The sequence below is a fragment of the Molossus molossus genome, unplaced genomic scaffold (assembly GCF_014108415.1).
Source record: "Molossus molossus isolate mMolMol1 unplaced genomic scaffold, mMolMol1.p scaffold_m16_p_2, whole genome shotgun sequence".
In the NCBI taxonomy this organism is placed as follows: Eukaryota; Metazoa; Chordata; class Mammalia; order Chiroptera; family Molossidae; genus Molossus; species Molossus molossus.
In genome coordinates, this window is record NW_023425355.1 from 13,073,526 (window position 1) to 13,098,900 (window position 25,375).

A 25,375-nucleotide genomic window follows, 5' to 3' on the forward strand; every position below is an offset into this window, starting at 1 on the left:
TTGATCCAAGTGTTAGCTCAGTAACACACTCTTTAAAAATATATTTTTTTATTGATTTTTAGAGAGAGAGGAAAGAAGAGGGAGAGAGAGACAGAAACATTGATTAGAGATACATTGATCAGCTGCCTCCTGCACATTCCCTACTGGGGATCAAGACTGTAATCTGGGCATGTGCGCTGGCTGGGAATCAAACCAATGATTTCGTGGTGCATGGGTCGATGCTCAACCACTGAGCCACACCGGCAGGGCAGTAACAGTCTCTTGTGTTGCCTCTGCCTTCTTCTGAGACTTAGTCACTTTGGGAATGTGCTCCCTAATAAAGGAATAGTACGTAAGGATTTTTCTCAAGCTCAGTTGTTTTGAGGAACCCGGGCTAAGGAAATACCAAAACGAATCACATACATAGGTGCATCAAAAGACACGTGCAAGAATGTTTACGGCAACATTATTCACAATATTTAAAAAGTCGAAACAACTCCAGTGTCCATGGAAGCATAATAGATTTTAAAGTCGGACAAAATTCCTTCCTTAAATTCTTTCAGGACTTTTCTCAAATGTCATCTTGCCTTAAGAAAGCCTTGCCTTAATTTATGTAAACCCATATTGTTTCATTTTCCTTCATAGCATCTGGAACTTTGTAACCTTTATCTGTTTGTTTTCCTCCTGGGACCTTAAGCTCTCTGAGGGAAGGCACTATGCTTTGCTCTGTATCCTGAACCAGTGCCTGGCGCAGAGGAGGCGCTTAGAGACATGGTTCTAGAGTGTATCAACTCCCACCACTCATTGATCTCCCACGGACTGAGAAATCCGGGTTCAATTCCGGACTGGACACATGCCCAGGTTTCCAGCTCCAATCCCAATGCGGGGCGTGCAGGAGGCAGCTGATCATTGTTCCCTCTCACATTGATGTTTCTATCTCTTTCTCCCTTCCCCTCTCTCTAAAAAAGTCAATAAAGTTATTATTTTTTAAAGTATGAACTCACTCACCTATCGCGGAGGGAACGTTTTCTTTGTGACTACATACATAGTTATTTATTAAGGCACCGGGACCTCTGTGTTCAGTCCTCATCCAGACAAATCAGCTATGCCTGACACCAGGAAAATAATGAAAAGTTCGGCACCCAATGAAATAACTTTCGACTGGACCCTGGAGGAGATCCTGAAGGTCTTGTCAGGGACAGAAACCAGGGCTTCCCCGCAGCCGGCGGCCCAGCCAGCAGCGGCTTGTCCCCCCTGGGCGGGGGGGGCGGAGACAGGGCGGGCCGGGCGGGGCCCTAGTGCGGGGCGCTGAGTGGATCTGTTTTGTCCGCCTTTGCTCTCCGTATGCAAACTTGAGTGGAGAGGGCACAGACATGGCGGCCATAAGGGTAAGTTAAAAAAAAAAAAACTTGCTTGGTTTGTCGCAGGGTAGACAGCATTGCAGTTAAATATAGAAAGGAGCCTCCTGACTTCAGAAGGGAGCCCCGCGGCAAGAGGCGGGTGGAGGTGGCGTTGGGAGAAAATTGGCCAGGCCGGGGAATCTTGAATGTTTGAAGCCTGAAGACACCCGCCGGCCGCCTTGAGGATCCTCAGCCTGGCCGTCCTGTCCTGAGTCCCCTGCGTTTGACGCTTCGCGGCGGCACAGCGAACGCCGAGGGGAGCTGCTGGGGGAGAATGGCCTGCGAGGAGACCAGCAGCAGAGGACGTTTGGGTCTTGATCAGAAACAAAGAGGAAAGAGCCCTGGGCATGTGTGTGGGTGCACTGCACCGGGCCTCGTGACCCTTTGAAGGACTTTGTTCAAACGTGGTTGGGGTGAAATTGACCAGGATAGACGCGTCTCGGGCTCTCTGCGAGGCGCGCGGGTTCGTATTACTGCTGTTAACCTCTGGCTTTGCATAAGGAGCCTTTCTCTTTGGAGCTCTGCGTGAGGAAAGGTGCCACTTGGGAATCTGTGGACAGGAAGTGACTCTGTCAGTTCCCTAAGTAGGTTTCAGTAACAGGAGTCCAGAAATATCTGTACGTGAAGTGAACTGCTTTCAGGAGATACAAATGTGAATAATTCAGTTCAATCGGTGTTTAAATTGGCTCAGTAACCGTCATCATTCGCCGTTCTCACTCCATTTCTGCAAGTCGGGCTTTTAGCTGAGTTGTCATGACATCCTTTTAACTGGACTCACGATCTCTAGCCTGCCTCTCACGGAATACATTTTCCCCTGTGCTGCCAGAGCAGTACTTCCACTAAAATGCAAGTCTGAGTATGCCCTTCCCCTACTTACAAACTGTTACTGGCGCTCTATTATCTGCCCTCTGGGGTCAGGTCACACTCCTATGTTTAGAATACTCTGCCTAGGCTTTAGAGCCTCACCTCCTGCCTCTGAAGAAGTCTCCTAACATTTGTACTCCAAGCCTTTTCCCGTTCTCTTTCTCGGGGCCTGAAAGGCCATTTCCCATCCTCATTTAGGTAATTTATCTTCATGGTTCATTGACTCGTTTAACAGATAATTGTGTACTGCCTTCAGGTATGCTGACCAAAATATCTTTTTCAAGATAGTGTCCTGAACCTCTTCAGTCAAATTTAAAATTTATTTGTTTATTTATCTATTTTAGAGAGAGAGAGGAAGGGGTAGAGAGATTGTTGTTCCACTTATTTGTGCATGCATTGGCTAATTCTTGAATATGCCCTCATTGGGAATCGATCCCGCGACCTAGGTGTATCCCGATAATGCTCTAACCAACTGAGCCACCTCAGTTTTTGTGGTCAGCATACCTGGAGGCAGTACACAATTATTTGTTAAACGAGTCAATAAACTATGAACAGGGCCTCCAATCTAATTGATATAACTCTTAGTGTTCCAAGAAAACCGTGGGCATACTTTTACAATAGGACTTATCACATTGCAAATAAACTATTTACTTGTCTGTTCTACCCTTCTAAACTATAAACTACTGGAGGACAGTAATTATAACATTAATTTTTGTATCCTTAGTACATAACACAGGTATGACTGATATTAGGTACTCAATAAATTCTATATGAATAAGTAAGTGCCAGACAATGAAGATAAAGGACATTAAGCAGTGTAGATGCAACATGTAATACACACAACTGTAATTTGGAGTAAGGCAATTGCCTTGCATCAGGAGCAAACCAGAGTAGTGCATTGTCACTGAAGCCTACAGAAGGAGAGAGTTGAAAAGTCTTTTGATTTAGCCATTCATAAGTCACTGGCAGATACCATTTATCAAGTGCTTACCCAAAGGCCAGGCTCAAGGACTTTACATGTGTGATTTCACTTAATTCTCAAGATAATTTTATGTTGTGGGTATTATGATCACCAGTTTACAAATGAAAAACGAAGGTTTAGAGTTCAGTGAATTGCCTGAAGTTATAATGCTAATTATAGCTGAAGGGAGATAAAGAAGAGGTATAAGTAAAATGGCAGAGGGAGAGCCTAAATGGTAAGGAGTTAAGGAAAGGATAAGGGTTGGGAAACTGGCATTCATTTAGCAACTACTTTCGCCAGCTGCTTTACATATAATATTTCAGTTTTATTCACTTGATGACCTGAAGAAATTGGTGCTAGCCCCGTTTTACATATGAAAATCTTAAGCTTAGAAAAAGTGCTTGCTCTAGGTCATACAGCTGTTAAGTGGAACAGCCAGGTTCAAACACACATATATTTGTCTCCAAAATCTATGATCTTTCCACTAATCTTTGCTCCTGAAAGGATGGTGTATATTACTCTTTACAGAAGTGCTGTGGTGAAAGGAAGGAAAGAAATCTTGCGAAGATGTAGCAAATTTCAGAAAAAATGTCCTTTCATTTCAAAAAGTCAGGCGACTGTATGTCCATTACATCTCAATTAAATTGGGAAAAAAGTCAGGAGACCCGAGCAGATTCGGAGAGGAGGGGAAATGTGCCAAGGAGGAAAGATAGTAATCACAGCTATTATGTTACTGAACATGTAATGCGCTGAGCAATTTGCTAAGCATTTTATGTGAATTTTCTCATTTATGTTTCACAGTGGCCCTATGAGTAAGTGCTGTTGTTATCAGCATTCCACAGTTAAGGAAACTGAAGCTAGAAAGGTTGAGTAACTTGTCCACAGTCACAGTAATAGATGCAGTAAGGCTGCATCTGAGCTTACATGATCTGTGAGTCCAGATCATGGGATTTAGCTTGAGGAAGCACCTGTGAGGCCAAGGTACCAATAGGGTAATTTGTGTTAATTTTGAGGCCCCAGAGTTTAATACAAAGAGGAAGGTACAGAGGATCCCTGAAGGTTGGTAGATAACCGAAAAAAGTTTACATACAGCATAAAATATAAGAACTTGTTGAGCCGATGTGATGGTGGAACATTGATGTGGAATTAGCCTTGAGGAACAAAAACTGTGCTGATCCCTCCTGCTGACTTCTTTTTAAAAGATTGTTGTCTTACTAGATATTAGAAGATTTTGTTTTCTCATTAAATTTAATAGGGTAACATTGGTTAATAACATTATAAATTTCAGGTGTACAACTTTACAATATGACATCTATATTGTGTGCTCACCACCTGGTCTCCTTCCATCACCATTCTGTTTGATTCCCTTTTTCTCTCTTGATTATCCTCTAAACTCCTTCCCCGCTGGTAACCACTATTCTGTTGTCTGTATCTATGAGTTTATTTTCTAGTTTATTTGTTTTGTTTCTTCATTTTTTGCTTTTTGTTTTATATCCCACATGTGTGAAATCATACTTTTCTTAACCTTTTCTGTCTGATTTATTTTAATACTCAAGATCCATCCGTGTTGACGCACATGGCAATATTTCACCTTTTTATGGCAGACTAGTATTCATATATATATATTATATTAATTTTAGGGTAGGTGGAGGGATTAAGAAGTACAAATTTGCAGTTACAAAATTGTCATGGGGATGTAAAGTACTGCATAGGTACTATAGTCAATAATATTGTAATAACTGTGTATGGTGCCAGATGGATGGGTACTAGACTTTCCTGGATGATCACTTTGTAAGTTACATAAATGTCTAACCACTACGCTATACACCTGAAATTGATATAATATTGAACATCAACTGTAATTGAAAAATAAAAGAAAATAATATATATGTTAGAAAAAAAATTGGGGGAGGGGGTAGATTCCCTGAAGAGGGATTGCTGGAGTATACCTCACACCTGTTAGAATAGCTTTTATCAATAAGACAAGAAAGAACAAGTGTTGGAGAGGATGTGGAGAAAAGGGAATCCTCGTACACTGCTGGTAGGAATATAAACTGTTGCAGCTACTGTGGGAAACAGTATGGAGGTTCCTCAAAAAATTAAGAATGGAGTTACCATGTGATCCTGCTGATTTATTGAATCAGAATAGCTGGAGGACTGGCCTTTATGTAAAAGGATTGGGAGGAATGTTAGTAATGTCAAACGAAAGCTAAATTTCATTACTGCCAGAGGTTGAGTGAATTTGAGGAAAATTTTAGTCCTGAAAAAGAAATTGTTTATAATAGAACACTTAATATCAAAATGTGGCTATCATTTATAGAGCACTTCCTGTGTGTCATACACCATGTTGATGTGCATTATTTCATTTAATTCTTACAAAAAGTTTTCTAAGGTAGGTATTTTTATTAGCTCAACAAAATAGGAATAGAGCCCTGACTGGGTGGCTCAGTTAGCTTGGAGTATTGTCCCGTACCCCAAAAAGGTTGTGGGTTCGATCCTTGGTCGAGGTGCATAAGGGAGGCAACAGGTGGATGTTTTTCTCTCACATTGATGTTTGTCTTTCTTCTTTTCTCTCTAAAAATCAATAAAAACAAATCTTCAGGTGAGGATGAAAAAAATAAGAATAGAGCAGTGAGAAAATCAAGCTGTAGTAGGAGGTTCTACTCAGAGAAAAGTTTGTTGAATTTATGATTTTAGCTGTAACATATTATGGGTAATGGCAAATTCTGTATGTTCTCCTGAGTGGCTAGCCACAGTGAAGTGCACATAAAAGTCTGTGGAAGTGAGGTCACAGAATATTGAGGTGAGGCTTTTGAATGGTTCGCCCATGTGGACATTAAAGTCACTCAGAATGATGAACGGATTTAGAGTATAGACTAAGATTTTAACCAAGATCCTTAATCTTTGATTGTGATGACAAGGAGGTAGGTAGATGACTGTGCTAATGATGAATAGATGGGTGGTATGAGTGTCAAAGGAGCAGAATTTCTTTCCTGTATGTAAACTTTTTAACTGAAATATAGGATGCATACAGTAAAGTACAAATAAGTAGCTTGGTTAATTTTCACAAAAGGATCATTCCTGTTCAACATGCACCCAAATTTTAAAAAAAAAAAAGAACATTATCAGCAACAGCCCTTAAACACTCCCATTTGTTTTCCCCGCAGAATTATCCTCTGCCATAGATTTATTTTGCCTATTTTTGACTTTCATGTAAATGGGATTTATGCATTATTTACTCTATTATGTCTGGCTTCCTTCACCCAATATTATGCTTCTGAGTTTCAGTCATTATGCATGCAACACTAGTTCATTCATTTTTATTGCTGTATGATGATCCATAGGAGAATATATCACAATTTATTTATCTGGTCTACTACTGATGGACATTTGAATTATTTTCAGTTTTGAGTTATTACAAATAATACTCCTATGAACATTTTTGTATATGTCTTTGTGGTGCATGTAAGCGTACATTTCTTTTGAGTATATACCTGGGAATGGGGACACCAGGTTATAGAGAATGCAGCTTTGGTATATACTGCATAAGTTTTCCAAAGTGGTTTACATTCCCATTCATGAGGGTTCAAGTTTTTCCGTTTTCTCATTAATAAGGACAGAGGTTTTATCTTCAGGCGGAGAAGTAATGGCTTAGAGGCAGCATTAGAAATCAGGAAGAAGACAAACTCTACCTCCTGTCCCTGAGACACATTTAATAGCCTCCGCTTGAGGCTTACAAGGGAAGCAGTGACTTCAGGGACAGTCATGTTTTATTTCAGGCAAGGAGAAGGTAGACACATGGAATGACTTTGGGAGTTTTGAGAAGTAGCAGAAAGTTTGGTCAGTGGAGAGAAAATATAGATCATTGTAGGAATTAAAATACAGGAGATGATTCATGACTCTGGGATTATGTGTTGGGGCCTGGGCCAAGGATGATGTGGATGGGAAGGAACATGGACAATGTTTCAAAAATCCTTGCTAATGTCAGCTGTCTGTTTCTTTGTGTCAACTTTAGTCCTTGGCTCTTTTCTCTTTGTGTTTAATGTAACTGATACCAGAAAATAGTTGCAACCTAATAAAGTGAAGTTTGTACTTGGAAAAACTGGTAGTTATGCCCAGCAAAATCAGTTGTTTTGTTTTGTCAGCATTGTTAAAAATCTTTTTTCATTGTAACTTTGTTTGGTACAGGTTCCAGGAAGTTGCTTTATGCCATAAAATGAAAATGATCTGTTCACTGCCTCCTCCCACACCATATGACTGAACTATTTCTTGTATTGTCATCTTCACAGATGGCTGTTAGGTGTTCGGTCACCCTCGTTGAATATGGAAATAAAAGATTGCTTTCATGGATCCTAAGGTTCCCTAATATTGTTGCACACTGTAAGTCAGTATTTCCTAATCCTAGTTGTGCTTTAGAATTATCTTGGGGAGCTTTAAAAGGGACTGACGCCAGAGCTCAACCCTAGATGGAGCATTTTAATGTTTCAAAAGCCCAGCAGCTGATTGTGATGTGTTGCTAGGTTTGAGAACCACTAATTGGGAGAAGGGGGTATGTGTGGTTTTTATACATGTTATAAAGAGCAGAGTATTGGGCTTTTCCAGGTTATGAAGAATAGAGGCATGGCCAAGTTAATCTTAAGTACTGATTTAATAGAAAGATATTGAAATGGTTCTGCTTCTGTTAATCCATGTGCTTCACATCCATATTTCCCTAGAGAGAGGATCTGATTGGTTGGCTAGTCACTAATTACTATAGAGTTAGCCCTCTTGGGCAGAAATTGCACATCAAGCCCCTTTATAAGACAGCCTGTCGTTAGCTGTCTTTGGCTCAAGTACCAATCCCTATTCCAGTCAGTTTTGGCCAGTGTGTCAGCCCTGTAGTTCAAAGCACAGTAACCTATGTTAGGAATCACAGAAGGGTACATTGTAATTGGCAGGTGCTCTGAGGCCTCTTATAAGGGAAGCAGCGAGTGGATACTTCTGGGGTTCGTGGTCTGTCTTTTTAAAATATTTTCTCCAGAAATATGTAATGAAGTTGTTGAAAATATGGTTCCTTGAGAATTAAAAACAAACAAACAAACAAAAACACAACAACTTTAAGACAACCAGTGGGAGGAGCAATCTGTGAAGGACAATGAAAGTTGCTTAATATAATTTGAACATGTGGTGGTGGGGGGGGATATGACCCATTTCTATAATCTCTCCTGAACGAGACCATCTCTTTGTTATATAGACTTGGTGAATATTAGTACTCTAGGCCAAGGCATGAGTTACACACTTAATGTGGATTTGGCCTGGTTATTGTTGGATCTTTTCGCTTGATCAATTCTGAAGCTCACCTGGAGCTTTTCATATCACTAGACTAACCGCGACTGCCACAGCCTTCTTCAGCTGGCTCCATCGTGCACCTCATTCATGCATATTTCCAAATTCCTACTTTATATCTTTAGGTAAATCAAAATTTCTTTATCTTGACCAAATTTCATTTTTCTGTTGTGTTCTTTATTTCACTTAGGAACATCAGTATCTGATCTTGGGATCATCCTAAAGTGTCCCCCATATCCAAACAATTAATAAACCTTGTGGATGCTTTATTCGTTTATGCAATCTTATTTTACACATTGAAAACATATTTAATGCCTATAATATGCAGGAGATGGTGATAATATTGGCATGAGGAGATGCCAAAATAATGATCAGATAGCTACATATTAAAATGATGAGATAATATTTTATGAAGTTGAAAAAGGATGCTGGTGAAGTCCAAATGTTGGTCAGGATATGGGAATATAAGCACCCCCCTGTAGTGCTGGTATGAGAGATGATTGGTACAGCCATTATGGAGCTCAATCTGATATAGTTAGTGAAATTAAGAATATATACTTACCCTATGGCCTGGTCATTCTGTCCCTGAGGGTATATCACAAAGATGAGGGCGCTTATACAAGAATATCTATTGCAGTATTGCAGTATTATTTATGGTGGTGGGGAGTTGGAGGCAATATAGGTGTCCATCACTGACAGTAGATAGGTAAAATGTGAATGTACATCATGTAGTCCTATAGAGCAGCTAGACAAAATGAGTTGTGTGTACACATAGGAACACAGATCAATATAAAAGCATGTTTTATGAAAAAGGTAAGAAACAAAATAACTGTATTACACCATTTACTTTGTGAAAAAGAAAGAAAATGAGGTATATAACAAAATTAAAAATATGTGTACACATTACTACAATATGCATTTTGTAAAGACTCTAAAAGATAAGTATTAAACACATTAAAATAGCTACCTGTGGAGGGAGCATAAGAATGAAATTTGGTGATTAAAGGACCTGAATGAGTCAATCAATCAATATTAAAAGAGGAAGCTATCAGTCACTTTTGCAAAAGGGAGGACAAAGAAGCACAAGACCAAAGAATGTCCATACTCTTGTGGGTAAAACTGACATGAACAACGAGTTCTATTGAAAATAAAAGATATCAAAACTTACTGTGTGGGGTGGGGGGAGTGCAGTAGTTTAAAAGTCTACAGAACATAAGATTGCTTCATAATATTTATTTGGTTATTTTAATTTGTTCATTTAATTCTTCAACAAATATATAATAAGCACCTACAATGGATTGCCAAATTATGGTAGGTTGTAGTTATGATTTTACATATTTTCTCTCTTTTCCTGTAAGAGGATTGTATACTCTTGCCTAGATTTTCTATTCTTTCCTCTACTATAAGGATGACAGCACGAGTAAGGGTTGCTTCTTCAGCCTGAATTCTGGAATGAGAAGTATGTGAAACAGAAGAACAATCAACACTCCATAGCCAACATGTAATGTGAGGCAGAAATAAATTTTGTCATAAGCTGTTGAAATTTTAGAGGTCATTTGTAACTGCAGCAAAGCTGATTAATACAGAAATGTATTAATTATACTAAAATGAATAAAGCATAGGCTTTTGAAGGCCCCACTGCCTATTTAAGAAAGACAGACTTACAAACATAATTATAATTAGTACCCTGTAACAAATGCATAGTGGTATGCAAGAGGCATTATCCTTGGGAAGTCTGGGAACACTTTAGTACATATGATATGGGTTTTGAAGTCTGAGCAGGCATTTAGTCCAAGGTCTACTATTCCATAGATCCACCCGCCCAGTCTACCACAGGCAGTAGGCAAGTGATTCTGTATTTTCAGGGGACCAAATTGAACTTCACAGATGATGGTGGTGGATTGTATAATGGTATACAAACACAGAACCGCTGTTTGCAAAAATATGTACTAGGTAAATAATTTTATACTTTAGTTTGGCATTTTTTGGTACTGATCAAAATGTGGTTAAAGTGAAATATTTACTTTAGTGAAACAAAAATCCTCGTGTTTATCATGAAAAAGCTAGTAGAAATTAAACAGAACTAACTTTTGTAAGCAGAGAAAATACTTTATATCCACTCATCTGGACTAAAATGAAGGGGAAGAAGCAGTATAAAAAATTGGAAACCAGTATTTGCATTTAACTTTGGAATGTATTTTTGTATTTACATTTCTACCTATAGCAAAAGCTCAGATTTGGGGCCTCTATGACAAAAATTCACAATAGATTTTTATCCTTTTTATTTAAAGCAAATATCTACGTCCTCACTTCTGCAATGTAGGGACTAGATTGGGCAGAGCCATGCAACTGGCAGGGGCTTGCTCTGCTTTTCTGTTTGCTTTGAATCTTGCTTATTCTTCATGATCTCTATTTTCTTTATGTGTACATCAAGATAATTTATTCTTAATATATTGAATAATTATATTTTATAACTTACCAAGGTTAAGGATTTTAATATAGTGTTTTGGTTTAAAAGACCACGCCTTACCTAAACAGATTTTAACTTCTGAAAACCAAGCTACATGAAGTTGTCTTCTCCATTCTTCAAAGTAAAAGATAATTATGTAAAATATGTGACTTATATTCTTTTATTATATCAGAAAAAATATAAAACAAGAGTATCTACATAATCCTCAATATAATTACCACGGGTTGACTATATGTCTATAGATACAGGATTTTATTGAAAGAATGAAAAGTTATGGAAGTCTGTTGGAAACCTTAAATTATTTGATGATAAAATACTACAGAAGAGAATTATTTGACTATTGCTTGTTTATATTATGTGGTTTAAAAAAATAAATGGAACTATTTATTTTTATCATCTATTCACTTTTCAAGATTTAGCCCACCATAATCTTCCTCTGGGGAGATTTTTATGATTATTTCTACCCACCCATTCTAAATATAATTTAGATGTTCTTTAATACTTCCATCATATTCTGTTTTAAATTTTTATTTTGAAGTAATTAAAAATTGTCAAAAAGTTGCTAAGATAGTACAAGAGGTGCCCTGTGTACCCTTCACCCAGTTTCTTCCAATTGTTACATCTTTTATTGCTATAGTACAATATTAAAACAAAGAAATTGATGTTGGTAATGTGTGTGTGTGTGTGTGTGTGTGTGTGTGTATGCACTTTTATGGAACTTTATCAGGCATGTAGATTCCTCTAAGTATCACCACAATCAAGATACAGAATTATTCCATCACCATTAAGGTTTTTTTATTCTGCCCCTTTATAATCATTCCCACCCCATTCCTCCACCATCACTAACACTTGGCAGCCACTAATTTGTCATTACCTCTACATTTTGTCATTTCAAGATTATGTAACCTTTGGGGACGGGTTTTTCTCACTCAACTTAATACCCTTAGGATCTATCTGAGTTGTTGTATATATCGATTATTTATTCCTTTTCCTTACTGAGTAGTAGTTCATGATATGGATATACCACTATTTGTGTAACCATTCACCTATTGTAGGGCATTTTGGTTGTTTCCAATTTATTTAAATTTTTATTAACATAAAACTTATATACAATAAAGGTCACTCATTAAAGTTTACAATTCAAAGGTTGTTAGTATATTTACACAGCTGTACTACCATCACCATAATTGAAATTTATAAAATCATTCCTAAAAGAAAACTTGTACCCATTATGTCTATTAGCTGGACTCCCTATCCCCATGCAGCCCTTACTCCACCAGCCCTAGTCAACCAGTAATTTTCTTTCTGTCTCTATGTATTTGTCTATTATGGACATTTTATGTAGATAGACTCTTGCATTATATTTCCTTTTGTGTCTGTCTTTTATTTAGCACAGTGTTTTCAAGGTTCATCCATGGTGTAGCATGTATTATTTTAATTTTCATTGTTGAATAATGTTTTATTGTATGGATATGCCACATTTTGTTATACATTTGCCATTTGATGGACATTAGGGTTTTTACTTTTTGAATATTGTCAGTAATGCTGCTATGAACATTTATGTACACATTTTTATGTGTACATGTGTTTTCATTTCTCTTGGATAGAGATCTGTAGGTGGAATTTCTGGGTAATATGGTAACTCTATTTTTACCTTTATGAGGAATTTCCAGATTATTTTCCAAAGTGGCTATATCATTTTCCATTCCTGCCAGCAATGTATGAGGATTCTAATTTCTCCACATCCTACAAGCACTTCTTATTGTCTGTCATTTTGATTATAGCCATTCTACATGAATTGGTAAATGGTATGTTGTTTTGGTTTTGATTCCCATTTCCCTAATGACAAGTGATGTCAAGCATTGTTTCATGTGTATACTGTACATTTGTATATCTGTTTTGGAGAAATGTCTAGTCACATCTTTAGCCCATTTTGAAAACAGGTTATTTTCCATTTTATTAAGTTGTAAGATTAAAAAAATACATATTCTGGCCCTGGCTGGTTTGGATCAGCAGTTGGAGTATTGGCCCATGGACCAAAGAGTTGTGGGTTCAATTCCAGTCAAGGGCATGTACCTTGGTTGCAGTTTGGTCCCCAGCCCTGGTCAGGATCATGTGGGAGGCAACGAGTCGATGTCTCTCTCTCTCTTTCTTCCTCCCCCCCTCCCTCCCACTCTATCTGAAGTAAACAGAATATATATATTTAAAACTTCTGGAGACTAGACTTTCATCAGATACATGATTTGTAAGATATTTTGTTCAATTCTGTGGATTATCATTTTATCTTCTTGATAGTGCCAGGCCCAAGGCTCAAAGCACCCAGAGACCCATCTCTGCCTGCATGCTGTCTGGTGGTCTCTGACAGTTAATAAGCCTCAGGTTGCAGTTCTGTGCTAGGTGCAAACTCCTCCTGGCAAGTGGAGTGAAATTCCAATGGATGGGGTAGTTGCCCCCCCTCCCCAGGCTAGAGCTGCTTTGATGGGAACACTCTGCCTGAGAAAAATGATTTCTGCAGCGTGGATTAATGGCTCAGCACAGGGACACAGGCAGCAACTTTCACAGCTTGGTCCCCAGAGCAATGAAACCCAATAACTGAGCCAGGCCAAAGACTCAAAGCACCTAGAGACCAGTCTCTGCCTACAGGCTGGTTGGTAGTGTACAGTTAATGCACCTCAGTTTAGGAATTTTTTTTAAAAGTCAGTGACAGAGAAACATTGATTGGCTGCCTCCTGCATGCTCCCCCCCCCCCCCACGCTGGGGATGGAGCCCACAATCCAGGCATGTGCCCTGACCTGGAATCAAACCGGCAACTTCTTGGTGCATTAGTCAGTGCTCAACCACTGAGCCACACTGGCTGGGCATGATAGGCATGTTTATAGTCTACATGTATTATTATTGCATTATGAAAAGTAATATGATTATACTCTAAGAACATTAGGGTGTTGAAAATTTTTCAAGTATTAGTATACTTCAAAAGTATATTTATTATATCAAGGGAGTAAGATCTCATCAGGTGTTTTATAAATAATTTTTAAATGTAAGAATTGACATTGTGCAAATAATCATTTCAGAACTTTATTATCAAAATTTCTCAGGTACATGGGAGAGTATTCTTGCTGGAATTAGTTTTAATATGCTTTTTATTGACACCTGACATAGGTATGGAGTGGAAATCTTGTTATTTGATTAGTGAATACCTACTGGGTAGAAGAAATAAAAAGTGATGTCTTTGGGGAAGGCCAGCCTAGATAAATCATTCTGTGATGCTATATGTACTATAGGGAGGCTTGAAGAGGGAAAAACAGTGAATAAACTTTTAGTATTGATTCTTCATTTTATGCTGTATTTCTGGAATCTCAAATCTAAAATCAGAGTCATGCCTAGTTTAAACAGGAAAATTGTTTAATTAGTTCCTGGAGCTTTCTGCATTCTGCTCAGAAAATATTGAAAAATGTGTCAGAAATGAAATAAAGGCACTATTAGAGAACATTTAGAATTCTTTGGCCAGGATTTCTTCGCAATTACACTTGTATGTAAGCCAAAGAGACCTACCTCTTCCCTCTGGATGTTTTTTGTTGATTTCAGCTTGCCTCCTTTCCTTTCTGAAGAATCAAGCTCTTAAAATATTTGTTCCCTGGAAAGCTTTTCATTTGGCCTGTTGAATAGATCATTTTGGGGAATTACTTTGGTACTTGAATAAACTCTGGAACAGTTTGTTCTTAGAGCCAATAATTTTCCTGCATTTTCAATTCAAATCAGGTTATATCCAAAACACAGGTCACTTTGGCTTTACAGTAAGCATGAAACAAGGAAAAAAAGAATGCATTGGTAAAATTAGGGGCAAAGTATTTGTAAGAGAAGGAAATTATTTTTATGAATAATGTACATTTTATTTCTAGATGTAACTTAATTCACTTAGTACTTCAAGTTACCCTTTCCTTTGCTCTCTTCATGGTATGTATCAATTTTTATGTACCATATAACTTATATATTGTGTTTATTGTCTGTCTCTGTTCCACTAGACTGTCAGCTCCATGAGAGCAGGAATCTTTGTTTTGTTCACTGATGTATTCTAAACACCAGGGTCTGGCATATAATAGTTGCTCAGTCAGTGTTTGTACACTGAATGAATACCATATTCTATCCTGCTTCATCTCTCAACTTTTATATTCAGTTTTTCTCTGGTAATTATTATATTGCTATATTCCATATGAAGTAGATAGTTAGCTAATTGGTAAAAAATAATACTTTACCATCTAGTATGAAAAGTGAATTTTAGGAATTATATCCTAAAACTACTTGAAGAAATAATTTTTAATGCTTGAGATTTTAATAAATTTCAGTGAAACCTACTGCGTTCCACAGATGTCCACAAAATATATTAGAAAATTGAGGATGGGGAACTTTTCAATTAAAAATATTTTTTGATATATCTTTCTCAGATGGGAAAGCTGACAATTGTGCCTGCAGGTCTGATGTTTGCATCTATAAGTGTGCACGCAGCCAAAGAAGAGGAATCCAAAAAGCAGCTAATGAAACCAGAGCAGGTAATTTGCCTACAATTTTTGTGGATTTTTAAATAACATAAATATGATTAAAATGAATTTTTATTATATTGTTGTTACCCTTACTCATCACATGTCTTTGAAGTATTTGTTGGGCACATTTTATAAGTTGAGAGAAATAGTTATAAAGTGCCTTAAAATAGACACTGTATTGCCCTGGCCAGTTTGGCTCAGCAGTAGAATGTCGCCTGTGCACCAAAGAGTCATGGGTTCGATTCTGGCCAAGGGTATGTACCTTTGTTGCGGTTTGTCCCGGGCCCTGGTTGGGGTTGTGCAGGAGGCAACCAATCAATGTGTCTCACTCTCATCGATGTTTCTCTCTTTCTCTCTCCCTCCCTCCCTCCCTCTCACTCTATCTGAAGATAAAAATGGAAAGAAAAGTATCCTTAGATGAGGATTTAAAAAAACAATACCATATTATATTTAATCCAAACCTCTAAAGTCTGAATTCCAAGACTTGGCCGGTTTGGCTCAGTAGTTAGAGCGTCGACCTGCAGATCATTGAGTCGTGGGTTTCATTCTGGTCAAGGGCATGTAACTCGGTTGTGGTTTGTTCTCGACCCTGGTCAAGGTTGTGTGGGAAGCAACGAGTCAATGTGTCTTTCTTACATCGATGTTTCTCTCTCTGTCTCCTTCTCTCTCCCTCTCGCTCTATCTGAAGATAAATAGAAAAATATCCTCGAATGAGGAATAAAAATAAACAATAAAATCCTAATTCCAAGGAAAAACAGTTGATGATTTTTCACACTGAATAATCAATATGTAGTTCACGTTCTTAGTACTTTTAAGCAATCTGATTTTTCTTTCTTGAACATTTATATAGGTACATCTTATATTTGGAAGCTTTAGTTTAAGAAATTCATTAAGATCTCATTTTTGAAAGTGGCTTTAGATGTTTTCTAGCTCAGCCTCCTGTATGTTACTGTAATCCCCTCTAAATGGGTACATTAAGTGGCCATTTCTCTTCTACATAAATATAACTCTGGATAAAGGAACCTAAGGCAGTTCATTCAACTTGTTGGCAGCTCTCATTCAATTTAAGATCCTTCCTTAGGTCCATCAAACCTGTGTTATAGTTAAGTTCTACCCATTCACCCTGTATCTCTTACCATGGATACCATACAGAAAAATTCTTATCTCTCTCCAACCAAACAACTCTTCAGATGTCAGTTACATTTTAAGTAGTTTTGCTTCCTGGATAAGTGTATTATTAGTAGCTTTAGCTTTTCTTCATATGTCCATAGCTTTTAGTTCCTTCAGTACCATGATCATTCTCTGCCAAACATATTGGGGATGGTTAGCATTTTCTTCAGGTGTAAATATTTTGACCACTTCTCAATAGAAACAGACTCTGACTTTTCCTGTTTTAGATAATATGTTTATATTGAAGCTACCTAAGATCACATTCGCTTTTAAATATATTTTTGTTTTGTGTCCTCACAATCAATCCTGCTTATTCCCTTTGACCATAACATAGTGAACTTGCAATTCTTAAAATTTGTTAAACATTTTTATATGGGCTACTGGTAAGCTATGTCTTTTCCTAATGTGTACTTATGCATATAGACTTTTTGGATCCAATTGCAGGTATATATATGCCTGTTTAATTTCCCTCTTGTTGATCTAGTCTATATCATGCAAGCCTGTTGATATCCAATTGTGGTTACTGATTCAGTTCTCCATTGTACTTTTTCCTTTTCCAGCCTTAAGTCACCCTAAGATTTATCTACATACTTAGAAACATATTCTTGAATCAGACAGATCTGAATTTGAATCTTGACGCCACCATTGACTATTTGGATAAGATTGGACAGAATTCTTATCAGTAGCTCAGATATTCTGTTGTATAAATGTACATTATCAAATGTGCAAGTTCCATAATTTTTGAAAATTTAGCATATTTCCAATAATTTGTTTACAGTAATACTGCATTGTTAAAACTCTCTATACATAAATCTGTGTGTACATTTAGAATACATATCTAGAAATGGAATTGTAGGTCATAATGCATGAAAAATTTCAATGCATTGGCATACTGATATGCATAAAATTTAACAATTATTTTCTGAGCTCCTCTTGCATGTGTATGATGCACTGTTCTAAGCAATGAATTATAATAATAGAACTATAAACTTTTAGTCTAGGAGATATTTACTTCCCTACTAACTTGCTATATCTTAGTATTTTTTCTCCTTTTTTTAATCATAGAAAGGTAGATTTTTTTAAGCCTACCTAGATACTCCCATCTTTGGAAACCTCAAAATCTAGGTAGGAAGATAAGTAACTAGCATTTGTCCCTAATAGCTGAATATGCATATTTCTGAATTTAAAATAAATGTGTGCTCTTTACTATATTATGGAATACATAATTTACTATATTATTGAATACTATTCCAAGGAATATACAAGATTCCTTGATATTTATTGTTTTCCCCAGTACATTGTAAATAGAATTTAATTGGATTACTCATTAAAGGTTGGTTGCGCTAAATGCTAGGGACTATTCACAAAGTCAGGACCCATTTACTGAGGAACTTACAAGTTCTGAAGGAACGAAAATATGATTTGCATCCAACATTTCCAGGTACTTTTATTGTGTGAAGTTAGTTATGTGTCTATTTACATCTATTTACAATAAAGTCTCTATGAACCAAAACACTATATGAATGAGGTTGTTCTGGTTAATTGATTCTTCTGCTAAACTTGTGCCTAACCAGAATGTCTTTTTCTTAGTTCAGTTCTTCTTGTTAAGCATATATATATATTTTTTATCCTCACCCGAGGACATTTTTCCATTTTTTTTGTTCAGGTAGAGTGGGAGGGAGAGAGATGAACAGAGAGAGAGAGAGAAACATCGATGTGAAAGGAACACATGGAGTGGCTGCCACCCACACAACCGACCAGGGCTGGGGACAAACTGCAACCGAGGTACGTGCCCCTAGCTGGAACCGAACCCGGGTCTCTCAGGACCGCAGGCCGACGCTCTAACTGCTGAACCAAACCGGCCAGGGTGTTAAGCATATTTTTGAAAAGTATCAAAAACCCCTGCCAATTTTTTAAACCATGAAATTTGCAGTATTCAGATCTGTAAAATGACACAGTTAGGCTATGTGTAGATATGGTCAGCAATCATTGGATATTTCTTTTTAAAATATTTCTTTGATAGGAGTTTGAGTCATTTTCTTCTTGCTTGTTTTTACCAAAAAATAACAGAGGAGAATATTGATTTTGGAGTTCTAGTTACTTTTGTTCAATTTAATTTAAATGTGGTTTTATAACTTACCGAATCTAATTGTAACTGCTAATCGTGTACAAGCAACTTGTATTTCTGTAATCCATAATGAGATTGTTCTTCCTTCAGTGGACACAGATTCTCATAGTAGGGTTGAAATATTTTTTCAACTATAACAAAGATATATTTGACAAATAATAATTGTATACATTTAAGGTATACAACTTGATATTTTCACACATACACACCTTGAAATGATCACTACAATCAATCAAACATATTTGTCACCTCACATGGTCAGGTGTGTGTTTGTTGACATTTAGAGTTACCCTCTTAGGAAATTTTAAGCATTCAATGCAGTATTGTTAATTATAGTCACCATGCTGTACATTAGATCTCTAGAACTTATTCTTCTTGCATAAGTATACTTTTTGACCTCCTCATTTTCCTCTCACTTTACCCATGGTAAGCACTATTCCACTGGCTTCTTCTGAAACTATTTTAGATTCTACATATAACTGAGCTCATACAGTATTTTTCTTTCTGTGTCTGACTTATTTTACTTAGCATAATGTCCTCCAGGTTCATCCATGTTGTCAAAAACAGGTGAATATCCCTTTGCTAAGGGTGCATAATATTCTATTGCATATAAGAGTGTGTGTATACACGCATATATTATGCATTTTTAAACCTTGAAATTTGAAGGAGTCAGTATTACACACACACACATTTTCTTTATCCAGTAAATCTACTGATGGACATTTAGATTGTTTCAGTATCTTAGCTATTGTGAATAATTATGCAATTAATGTGGAAATGCAGGTGTCTCTTCGAGATCCAGATTTCATTTCCTTTGGACGTATTCCTAGAAGTGGTAGTCCTGGACCATTTGTTAGTTTTATCTTTAACCTTTTGAGGAACGCCCATACTATTCCATAGTGTCTGTACCAATTTGTATTTTCACCAACAGTGTATAGGGTTCTCTTGTCTCCACAACCTCGCCAACACTCGTTTTTTCTTGTCTTTTCGATGATTGACATCCTAACAGGTGTGAGGTGATATATTGTTGTGGTTTTGATTTGCATTTCCCTGATGATTAGTGATATTGAGCACTTTTTCATATACCTGTAGGCCATCTGTGTGTCTTCTTTTAAGAAATATGTATTCAGATCCTTTGCTCATTTTTTATTCCAATTATGACTTTTTTTGCTATTGAATTGTATGAGCTCCTTAAGTATTTTGGATGTTAACTGCATCTCAGATATGTTATGTGTTTTGCAAATGTTTTCTACCATTCTGTAGGTTGCCTTTTTATTTTGTTGATGGTTTTCTTTGCTATGCAGAAGCTTTTCAGTTTGATGTAGTCCCACTTATTTATTTTTGCTTTTGTTGCCTCTGCTTTTGGAGCCATACCAAAAATATCACTGCTACGAACAATGTCAAGGTTTTTCTTTATGCTTTCTTCTAATAGTCTTACATATCAGTTTTTACATTTAAGTTTTTAATCCATTTTGAGTTGCTATTTGCATATATTGTGAGATATGAGATAAGGGTTCATTTTCATTCTTCTCCATGTGGGTATACTGTTTTCTCAGCACCATTTATCAAAGAGACTATCTCCATTGTGTGTTCTTAACACCCTTGTCAAAGGTTGACTGTAATCATGTGGACTTATTTCTGTAAAAATCATTGTGTTCCATTGGTCTATATGTCTATTTTTATGCCAGTACCATACTGTTTTTTGTTTGTTTGTTTGTTTTGTTTTGTTTTGTTTTGTTTTTGGTACGTGCCCCTAGTCGCTAGGGCCTACCAGGAACTGAACCCGGGCCTCTCTGGGCTGCAGGCCAACGCTCCAACTGCTGAGCCAAACCGACCAGGGCCATACTGTTTTGATTATTATAGTTTTGTAATATATTTTGAAATCAGGAATTGTGATGCCTTTAGCTTTGTTTTTTTTTTGTTCAAGTTTTCCTTTGGCTATTTGGGGCCTTTTGGTTTTCATATGAAATTTAGGATTTTTTTTTTGTTTCTTTAAAGAATGCCATTGTGATTTTGATAGGGATTGCACTGAATCTGTAGATCACTTTGGGTAGTATGGACCTTTTAATAATATTAATTCTTCCAATCCATGAATATGAGATGTCTTTCCATTTATGTGTCTTTATTTATTTATTTATGTTTTAGTGACTGGTTCAAATTTATTAGTTATTAGGAAGAAGTGTTGGAAATAGAACCAAGATCTCTTTTTTTATGTTTTTTAATTGCATTTATTGAGGTAACATTGGTTAATAAAATTATATAGGTTTCAGGTGTACAATTCTATAATACATCATCTGTATATTGTATTGCATGTTCACCACCCCAAGTCAAGTCTCCTTCCGTCATCATTTATCCCCCACTTCACCTTCTTCTACCTCCTCCCTCCAGCCTTTCCTTCTGATAATCACCACACTGTTGTCTTTGTCTTTAATTATTTATTGCTGTCTTATAATTTTCAGTGCATAAGACTTGGTATACCCTGGAACTTTTGCTGAGTGGCCTTAGACCCAGCACTGGCACCGAATTTGAACCTGTAACTATCTGGTGAACACCATTGACCCCTACCTGGTGACTGACTGAGAACCTACCTCATGTAACTGGGGTACCACCGGAGGCTTTTTCAGTGACTGAGCCTAACATGTTGCTGGCAGGCAGAGACGGGGAAACAAATATCATTGTGACTTGGGGTTTTGCTGACCTGCACCCAGGCCCAGTGCTGGTAGTAGCCAGCCTTGGGGCACAACTTGGTTATTCCTGTGCACACCCAGGCCTAACAGAGGCAGCCACAAACCATGGACTGCTTTGTATCTCCAATCTAGTTGCCTGGGGCCAGTCCCAAGTATCACCTGACATCTGCCTGAACCAGAGTCCCTCCCAGAGGCCCAGAACCAACACACCCAGTGGCCAGCTTCAGACAACGTCAGAACAGGACCCAATAAGCATCCCAGGTGGCATATCCAAAGGGAGATTTCGACAGTCACCAGACCCAGCTGAGGTGAATTCTGCATTGTGTGGTCTGCTCCTGAACAGCAGCTCACACACCATGGTTGGGGTTGAGCCTCTTAGTCAGCCATCCTGAGGGTTGATCCCATACATGAATTGGCCAATAGCAATCAAGACTCAACTGCAAAAAGAGGGCCCACATAACCCATATAAGCAACATTCCTGGAGCAACCACCTAAAGTGATCAATGTGCCTGCACTACTGGACCCCACAGGACACCTACTACAAAAGGCCACCATACCAAGACTGAGAGTCATGGCTGATCCATCTAATACATAGAAACAAACACAAACATGCAGCCAAAACTAGGCTGCAAAGAAACAGGCCCTAAATGAGAGAACAGGAGAAATCTCCTAAAAGAGAGTTAAATGAAATGGAGGCAAACAACTTATCAGATACAGAGATCAGAAAATGCTTATAAGGATGCTCAAGGAACTTAGAACTACAAGGTATCTAGTGAGAACTACAACAGCATGAAAAAAGACATACAAACAATAAAAAATACAACCAGTCAGAAATAAAGAATACTGTTTCTAAAATGAGGCATGCACTAGAAGGAATAAACAGAATTTGGATGAAACAGAGGATTAAATCAGTGATTTGGAAGACAAGGCAGAAAAAATACCCAATCAAAGCACCAAAAAGAAAAAAAAATATTTAAAAAAATGTGATAGTTTAAGGGACTTTTGGGACAGTATGAAGCGTAACAACATCTGCATCATACGGGTACCATAAGAAGAAGAGAAAGAGCAAGGGATTAAGAACCTATTTGAAAAAAATAATGACCAAAAACATTCCTAATCTGGTGAAGGAAAAGGACATACAAATCCAGGAAGCACAGAGAGTCTCAAACAAGATGGGCCCAAAGAGGTCCACACCAAGACAAATCATTATTAAAGTGACAAAGGTTAAAGACAGAGAGAGAATCCTAAAAGCCACAAGACAGTTAGTTATCTACAAGGGAGCTACCATAAGATCATAAGCTGATTTCTCAACAGAAACATTTCAGACCAGAAGGAATTGGTATGAAATATTCACAGTGATGAAAAGCAAGAACATAAAACCAAGACTATTTTACACAGCAAGGGTATAATTTATTTTTTTTATTTTTTTATCTTTTTATCCTCACCGGAGGACATTTTTCCATTTTTTGTTCAGGTAGAGTGGGAGGGAGAGAGAGGAACAGAGAGAGAGAGAGAAACATCGATGTGAAAGGGACACATCGAGTGGTTGCCACCTGCACGACCGACCAGGGTTGGGGACAAACTGCAACCGAGGTACGTGCCCTTTTCGGGAACCAAACCCGGGTCTCTCAGGACCGCAGGTCGACGCTCCAACCGCTGAGCCAAACCGGCCAGGGCAAGGGTATCATTTAAAATTGAAGGAGAAATAAAGAGTTTTCCAGACAAGAACAAGCTAAAGGAGTTTGTTACCACCAAACCAGTAGTAGTCAGAGAAAGACAAATACAATATGTTCTCATATATATGTGGAATCTAATGAGCAAAATAGTGTGACTAACAAAATAGAAACAGAGGCTTGGGTATGTAGAACAGTCTGACAGCTGTCAGGGGAGGAGGGAGCAGGAACCAGTTAAAAGAAGGTGAAGGGATTAGTGAAAGAACATATGTGCATAACCCACGGACACAGACAGTAGTGTGGTAAAGGCCAGAGGGAATTGGGGCAGGGACTGGGTAGAGAGGGGGAAAGGGGGAGAAAATGGAAACTTCTGTAATGGTATCAACAATTAAAATAGAAAAAGAGAGAAAATAAACATGCAGACTTTCAACAGCAACAAAGAAATGTTTAAGGGCCTTCTTGAAGAAGAAGAAAACGGAGGAACATAGTTAAAGGAAAAACATGTTAATAAATATGTACCTATAAATAATCCATTTAAATTTGAATGGTTTAAATGTTCCGAGCAAAAGACATAGAGTAACTGAATAGATAAGAAAGCTAGACCTATATATGTGCTGTCTACAAAAGGCCCTCAGAACAGAAAATACACACAAACTAAAAGTAAAGGGATGGAAAATATATTTCATGCAAATGGGAAGGACAAAAAAACTTAGGTAGCAATACTTTTATTTGACAAAATAGACTGTAGAACAAAGGCTAGAATAACAGACAAAGAAGGACACTATGTAATAGTAAAAGGAACAAGCCAACAAGAGGATATAACCCTTGCAAATACTTATGCAACAAACATAGGACCACCAAAACATGTAAAACAAATCTTAATGGACATAAAGAGAGACATTAACAGTAATACAGTCATAATAGTGGATTTTTCACACCCCATTGACATCAATAGATATTCCAGACAGAAAATGGACAAGGAAATAGTGGCCTTAAATGACACACTAGATCAAATGGACATAATTGATATCTTCAAAACAGTTCACCCCAAAGCAGCAGAATATACATTTATTTTCAAGGACACATGGAACACTTTCTAGGATAGACCACATGTTCTGACATAAAACAAGTCTCAATAAATTTAAGATTCAAATCATATCAAGTATTTTTTCTGACCATAATGGTACAAAAGTAGAAATCAATCATAATCACACAAAAAAATTGAAAAACACATAGAGACATGGAGGCTAAATAAAATGTTATAAAACAATGAATGGGTTAACAGTGAGATCAAAGAACAAATCAAAGGTACCATGAAACAAATGGAAATGAGAACACAACAACGCCAAATTCATGGGACACAGCGGAAACAGTCCTACGAGGGAAATTCATAGCGTTACTGGCCTATCTCAAGAAATACGGAAAAATATCAAGTAAATAATCTAAATTTACACTTATAGGAAATTGAAAAAGAACAATAAACGAAGCCCAACATGAGTAGAAGAGAGGAAATTATAAAGATTAGGGGAGAAATAAACAAAATAGAGTCTAAAAAAGTTAATGCAATAGATCAATGAAACCAAGAGCTGGTACTTGCAATACATAAGCAAAAATGAAAAGCCTTTAACCAGACTCATCAAGAAAAAAGGGATAGGACCCAAATAAAATCAGAAATGAAAGTGGAGAAATAACTTACACCAAAGAACTATTGGCCAACAAATTAGACAATCAAGATGAAATGGATTCATTCCTAGAAACATACAATCTTCCAAAACAGAATCAGGAAGAATCAGATAATCTAGACAGATTTCAAAAAATTCAAGAGGAGTGTAGACTTCCAAGCTCATTTTTCCAGGCCGACATCTCTGGTGAACATAGACGCTAAAATCTTCAACAAAATATTAGCAAATTGGATCAGGTAATACATTAAAAAGGTCATATTTCATAATCAAGTCGGATTTATTCTGAGGATGCATTTATACCATAATATACAAGATAAACTCAAAATGGATTAAATACTTGAAACCATAAAAATCCTGGAAGAAAACACGCAGTAAAATCTCATACATTTCTTGCAGCAGTATTTTTTTGTGATATATTGCCTCCAGCATGAGAAACAAGTGAAATATAAACAAATGGAACTACATCAAACTAACAAGGTTTTGCACAGCAAAGTAAAC

General features: G+C 37.3%; 1 protein-coding gene across 1 annotated transcript in view; it reads left to right on the top strand.

Moving 5' to 3' along the window:
- Positions 1 to 1,331: 1,331 nt before the first annotated feature.
- The window catches only part of APOOL (apolipoprotein O like), a 52,376-nt gene continuing 28,332 nt past the window's right edge, over positions 1,332 to 25,375 (top strand). Inside the window, exons 1-2 of the mRNA XM_036270769.1 lie at positions 1,332 to 1,367; positions 15,442 to 15,546. Of these exons, the coding sequence (XP_036126662.1) occupies positions 1,353 to 1,367; positions 15,442 to 15,546 (120 nt within the window). The 5' untranslated portion in view covers positions 1,332 to 1,352. The remainder of the gene's footprint in view (positions 1,368 to 15,441; positions 15,547 to 25,375) is intronic.